Below are 7,363 nucleotides of genomic sequence, written 5' to 3' on the forward strand. Positions count from 1 at the left end.
TTAATGGGTGGATACCCATCAGGTTAACTCATAGGAGCCCATCAGAGTGAAAACGCAAGTCCCAAGAGGAAGGTTATGGTCCCCAATACACCAAATCAAATTTAGTTTTCTCATCTCCCCATCAGAGTGAAAACGCAAGTCCCAAGAGGAATCAATGATTTGGTTGAGGAAGGTCATCATACCACATCTCTTTCATAAACGTGGATCAAAGGAGCACATCCAGGAACATGGATTCAGGTATGACACTGCACCCTTTGATTCATAAGTGTGTGTGAGAATCATTAAATTCAAGATCCTAGGATTGATATTTCACCAATCATAAGGAATTTCTAACACACTCAATATAATTAAGACAAATCATGTATGTTATTGCAAGTTCAGCATTTCTAAAACAAGAAGGGTAACAAATGTAATTAAACTAAACCTCCAAATACACGTCAACATAATTCTCTCTTTAAAAAAATAGGCTTTGGTAAGTAATCAATGAAGCATGATTTGAATAAGTACCTTGTTGAAGAAACAAGACAATCTTGTGTCAGAATTTTCAAGTCCATAACACTCAGAATCAGCCAAAGCCATTTCCACAGCATTCTACAGCCAAAAAAAGTTATAAAAAAATTAAAAAAAATGTGAAAGACAGTGATAAAATGCAAAGTCATGTTTTTAAAGAACAAAAACTGACCCTAAAGATGGTATCTGGGAGGCCACATATACCCAATAGAAGCGATGAACTAACAGTAGCAGCTGTTGGAGGAAACCTATAAAAATGAAATAATTAAAATTCAAAATTTAATTCATCATATGATCAAACAATAGAATAGAAATAAGAAACATGCAATGAATTTTAGTTACTTTTGGAAATCATCAAAAATGACAGTGTCTGGAACGATTTGGCTGAAGGCTGAGACAGCTTCTAATTCAGTGGTGGAAGCTGAAACCAAAACAAAAACAGAAGATTAAAAATGTGATATTTAATACATAAGGCCAATGTACACAATCTTATATTAAGTAATAATGACAGAATGGGATGTGTTTCCACGATTTTAACCAATGACTCCAAGTCCCGAGGCATGCAACTTAAACATTGCGCCTAGGATCATTCTATATTTGTTATGATAGAGACTCAAACTCTCAACCTCTTTCATTCCATCATTCTTCCTAACCACCAAGCTATCTTATATTTTTTCTTTTCTTTTAATTTGTAATGGCCGAAACTCGGACTCACAAACTCATTCGCTTCATTCCTTAAACCTTTTACCTTGACCATCATATCATTCTATATTAATAAGTAATAATAATTAAAAGAAGGAGAGGAAGTGAAGAAGGGTTTAATTACCAGTATCGGTGGAGGAAGCACGAATCTGAACATGGTGGAGAGAATTGTGATGGATTTGGGAGTTAAAAAGCAGTGTGGAATGGAGAGAAAAAGTAGATTTTGTTGTGTGAATGGATGAAGAGGAGAGAGGGGTTGAAACAGAAGGCGTAATTTTCAAGGTGAATGACATTTCTGTAATTTTAGAGATACAGAAGCTAACAACTCGAAGACTCCAGATTGAGATTAATGAGAGAGTGAGAGTGGAGTTGGGAATTAGAAGCTATATATGCACCAAGATCCAAGGGCAGAGACCAAATTATTTTCATTTATCAAAGGTGATGTGTTATTAAAGATTTATTTGGAAATTAAATTTTGAAAGAGAATAAATAAAAAGAAAAAATATTTGTATTTTATAGTTTATAAGTTTTTTTTTTCATTTATTCTCATACATCTAACTGTATTATAAATTTTTTCTTCATGTTTATCAACAAACAGTTCCTATATCCATAGGTTTAATAAAAGTTTGTTTTTATTTTTATTAAATAATAATGTAATATTTATGGGTACTCCATGAATAGTGGATGATAATTAAATGAGAAAAATGTATATATTTATTATATATGAGTTTGATATATTATTCTATATTATTATGTATTCATATTTAAATACTATTGTCTTTTCAACAAAATAATTCAAATAAATGGTAAGTGATATAATAGTTGCGTATAAATCTTTATCCTCCTAAAATATATAAATATTATACTCATTAAATATGAATGAAGAATATGATATCTATATCTATACTATATATAAAGCCAAAACTTAAAATAATTTTTCTCATGGTGTAATTTTCATTTCCTATATTGCCTTTAACATTATTTAATTTTTACAAAAAAACTGTATAATCCTAAACAACTACCACTAATACATTAATTAACCACATATATCACCTTAAATTAAACATTATCATAAACAAAAAAATAAAAATATAAAGTACACCGAATACAAAAATACATTTTAATTCAAAAAAATGAAATATATAAAAATTGAATATGTGGTATCATACAATATTCACCAGCAGGCACGAAGTGCCTATACACACTAGTTCTCATAATGTTAAAATTTTCACGGTATTCATATATTATTTTTATTTCATTAAATAAATGATTTGTCTAATACTCTTTAAAATGCATATCCATATGTCATTTTTATCTTCACCTTGTAATATCCGTCAGGCAGTTCTGCAGTTATTTGTACAGACTTAATGAGTTAATGTATCATCTTTTATTTATGCATTAACTATTGCAAAAGAAAACATTTATATTAACTATGAGTTTTGTATCATCTTTTATTGATGTTAACAGAAACTACCTTTTAATTCATTTTCCTATCATTTATAATGTATAATTTGTATATCATAAATATCAAATATAATATTTTATGTTAAATATTTATAATTTATAGTTGAATTTATTCGATTGATGTAATGTTCAATTTTTAAAATTGAACATTCACATTCTATATTAAAAACTTGATAGTTATAATGTAAGAAATAAGAAATAGTTAACCAATTAATATGGAACATATATTGCATGGAGATGAACACTGGGTTATATATGATTTTTTGGGTAAAAATTAGAAAATAATAGGGCAAAATAGGGAGAACTACAAATTAAACCATGATGTGCGATTATTTTGAGTTTTCCCTTTATAAGTAGTATAAATATCATCTATTATTAATATTTGATTATTATTTACTGTTCCTAAAAGTAATATAATTGAGTAGTGAATGTGCACCAAATATATATAAATTTTTACACTAATAATATATAAATATTACATTATTAAATATTTATGATTCTTAAATATTAAATAAAACTTGTATACATGAAAGATATATATGATTTTTTTTTACTAGTAAAAAAATATTAAACATATTTTTTATATTTAAGAAAATAAAAGTATTTTTGTGGTACTAGAAAGTATTTTAAAATAAAAGGGATAATAAATATACCTTGCATAAAATAAAGAATGATAATAAATAGAGTGTAATATTATACATCCTCAAAACATCACCCACTATTTATTTTTATAACATTTTTAAGAGACAAAGATAATTAAATACAAATAGTAAATAATATAATAATATTGTATAAAACTCATATACAGTCGACATATATATTTTCTCTAATAAATATATTTTCCATAAAAATAAGGAGTAATGTAAGGTTTTACAATATGTGTGGAATTTTATGCAAGTCAAAGAATTACTTTGATATCTGCAAATGATATTTATTAGGAGGAGTCCTACTATCAAAAATAACTACTTATCATCATATGGTGAATACTGAATATCATTGTAACACCGTGAAAATTTCGATATGTATTTTATTAATTATGTATTTTAACAAGAATTAATTTTAGAAATTAATCGGTAATGATTTAGGATAACTGTAGTTGAGTGTTAGTCTTGTTTTGTGAATTCATATTTTGTAGTAAATTTTCGTAATTTTATGTAACGGAAAGTTTTTGAGCTGCTGTGAAACCCAAATTCATTCAAATTCGGTCCAATAACGTGTTTTTAAGTTTCATAGCTCGGAATTGAATTCCGATTGCGCCGTTGGCTTCAAAATATTCTTTTGAGTCAAGATAGACATCAAGTTTGTCAATGACACATTTCTAAATATTTTTCACTCCGAATTCTGTGTTTCGAAGTTCTAACCGTAAACCGAAATTGGAAGATTTTTAATATCCAATCGAGTATTAGACGACAATATTCGGACATGGTTTAATCGTGAATATTTTTCCGAAGATGTCACTTCACTTTCACGAGTGAAACTTGCTTGGCAAGCAAGCAAAAATATTCATCTCTTACACAAAACCTCTTAAACCCTTCATCTACTCATTACACAGTTTACTCTTTGAAAACCTTTGATTTTCTCTTCCCCAAACCAGATTCATTGTCTTTAAAAGAGCCCCCTCTAACTTAGAGAAACCTTTGGCATTTCACTCTTCTTCTTCTTCACTTTGATTCTCAAAAGATTCTAAGGTAAGCTTTAATTCTTTTTCGTTCTTCATCTCTTAGAATCTAACCATTAAGTGTTTACCAGATTTTAGTATGATGTTTATACGCATGTTACGAACATTTTCAACAGTGAAAATTTTCTAAAAATCTTCTTAACTCTTGTTATACTCAAGAGCTCGAAAATTGGGTTTTCGTGAATTTAGAAAATCGTTGTTTCGAAACCATGAAATCTTGTTGTTCATGGACAAGATGATGCCTAAAAAGGATTACATGATACCACGCAGCGATGTCGTCTAACCGTAAGAGGCTTGGCCATGTGGCCGTCCAGGATGATTCAACGATGATTCATAGTGATAGGGATGCTATTCTTATATTACGTGATAACGTAATATTGGGTCCCACAAGAAGCATTCCTTTGGGAGATGTCTTAGGATGAGCTGATCAATATAAAAGAATGATTAAAATATTTAATCGGCTAACCTCAGTTAGTGTGCATACTCATTATGAATAACGAAGTATGTAACATCCCCAAAATAATAATTAATAAATTGAATTATTGTTAATTAGTGTGTATGATTTTGAGCTTTTATGATATGATTGTTATATGATTTTTATGTGCCTAGTGTTAGTTAAATAAATTGTGTAAGAGTTTAAAATATATTTAAGATTTGAATAATATAATAATAATCAATTAAGAGAATAAAATAGATAGAATTATTATTTAATAGTAAATAAGATATTATATTAGTTTATATATAAGAGTAAAAAGGAAAAAAGGGAAACCCTAGCAGCCACCAGAGAAGGAAAAGAAAATTAGGAAGAGAAGGGAAGGAACAAGGTTTCTACATAAACTCATTATCAGGTAACACTAGAAACCCTAAAACTCCATAAATTGAGAATTGGGAATCCTTGTTCTGATTGTATTATGTTCTTTTATCAACTTATATGGAATACACACGGAACAATCACAATAGTAATTGCCAGGGATTGACTATCTGCTGAGTATGAATTAATGGCATGTTGTTTCTGACTTTTGGATTGTATAGAATGTTGCTATTTTTAGGTACAAGCTTTTTGATTATAAACTAATGGCATGTTGCTGTTTGATTAGTAATTGAATGGTGTGTTCATAATTTAGGTACAAGCATTTATAATGCACGTATTTCACTGTTAAATTATATGAAATAGCCATATAACCATAAAGCAATACTCTGTTCCATACAATAGTGTACAATATAAATTATAATGTATATCAAATGTGTGTGCAATAATATAGTAATATGAGAATGTCTTGACTTGGTGCTTAATTCTATATTCTTTTCTCCCTTGTGAATAGATAATATTGATTGTTGAGGGGGTCTATGATCCAATTGTTTAATTATTGATGAGATCTTAGAATCCATTGATTGACCAGGTAAACGAATTCTCAGTCGCATGAAGACGGGCTTATTTCCGGAAATGGGATAAGACATTCCTACTTACTCGGGGCAAATTGATTGAAGTGTTATGATGTGTTCAGTTTATATTCCTCCTATTTACATTTAAGTTATGTGTAATGAGCTAGAATATAAAATTAAGTGAAAGTATTATTATTTCTCTTTTGTTGTTCCTTATGGAGATTTTCTGTACTTGTTACGGCTAGGAATGTCATATTTTCAAAGGTTTTGTCATTATAGTGTTACTGAGATTTTTATCTCACTATGCTTGGGTTTTTTTGACATTTCTAGGGTCTTCTAAGAAACGACCGAGTACCAGGATGGAAGAATTGCAATCAAGCTACTATTGTAGATGATAGCTTATTTTTATTTACTAATTTTATCTTGTACGTTTTATGGAGACATCTATTTGTTTGAGGGTATTTTAAGACTTTGTCCTTATCCTCTTTATATGAAGTCCAGTTTGTTATGTGGATTTAAGTTAATGATATGTTATTTCACCCTATATTTGGGGTGTTATTTATATATATATCAAGGAAAGTTTAATGTTGTAGAATTCTTTGTTGATGGACATGTTTCTGCTCGTATATTATTATCCAAATTAAGGTGTTATATTTTTGGTATCAGAGCAGTTCGATTTAGCTCGGATTATGGTAATAGTCGATCACTTCTAAATTGGACATTAGAAACTTGATAGATTCTTATTGTGTTCTCTTGTTTGTTCCGGGCTTCCAAACATTCTAAATACTTGAGTACGTTATGTTGAGAGTAGCTAACTCAATATTTTGTGCTTTGTATGCAGAACTATGGCAGGACCAGGGAGTTCAAGGAGTGACCAAAATAATGAGCAGTCCATTGATGATCCTTTAATGATTACCTTCCAACAAATAGCCAACACATTAGTAGAGCAAGCAGCTGCTACTAATCAGATCCTCGCTCAGCTCCAGAATAATGTGAGTGGAGGAGTTAACCATCAAGGATATGCGAGTTTGGCTGAATTCAGAAAGCATGCTCCACCGTCTTTCAAAGGGGAGTATGATCCGATGGCTGCCGAGGGGTGGATTCAAGATGTAGAGAAGATCTACCAAGTGATGGGATGTAGTGACGTACAGAAGGTTGACTTTGCGGTGTTTATGCTTAAGGGGGAGGCAGAACATTGGTGGAGAAGTGCCCGAGGGAGACTCGATTCACTAGGGACTACTATCACGTGGGAGGTATTTCGGTCGACATTCTTGGGAAAGTATTTTCCCCAAAATTTAAGGAACGAGAAGGAAACCGAGTTCTTACAGTTAAAGCAAGGAGACATGAGCGTGGGTCAATATGTAGCAAAGTTTGAGGAACTCTCAAAGTTCTCCCGGTACCTAGTGAACCATCCCGACGAGGAATGGAAGGCGATGAAGTTCGAACAAGGATTGAAATCAAACATCAGAAACATAGTGGGAGCTTTCGAAATCAGAGACTACTCTAAATTGGTGAACAAATGCTTGATTGCAGAACAAACACAAAAAGCAGTGGAGGCAGAAAGACAAGACAAATGGCAAGTACGGAATAATAAAAATGATGGAGGAAGGTTTAATAAGAACTTCA

General features: G+C 30.6%; 1 protein-coding gene across 3 annotated transcripts in view; it reads right to left on the reverse strand.

Annotated features, from left to right (window-relative positions):
- Window positions 1-1,596, reverse strand: part of LOC109350034 (transaldolase) — a 5,803-nt gene extending 4,207 nt beyond the window's left edge. For all 3 annotated transcript variants that reach the window (XM_019591148.1, XM_019591146.1, XM_019591145.1), the window contains exons 1-4: window positions 1,337-1,596; window positions 853-931; window positions 683-758; window positions 508-591 (exon numbers count right to left, since the gene is read on the reverse strand). In XM_019591148.1, coding sequence (XP_019446693.1) covers window positions 508-591; window positions 683-758; window positions 853-931; window positions 1,337-1,505 — 408 coding nt within the window. In that variant the 5' untranslated portion in view covers window positions 1,506-1,596. The remainder of the gene's footprint in view (window positions 1-507; window positions 592-682; window positions 759-852; window positions 932-1,336) is intronic.

Source organism: Lupinus angustifolius, chromosome LG06 (assembly GCF_001865875.1).
Source record: "Lupinus angustifolius cultivar Tanjil chromosome LG06, LupAngTanjil_v1.0, whole genome shotgun sequence".
Classification (NCBI taxonomy): Eukaryota; Viridiplantae; Streptophyta; class Magnoliopsida; order Fabales; family Fabaceae; genus Lupinus; species Lupinus angustifolius.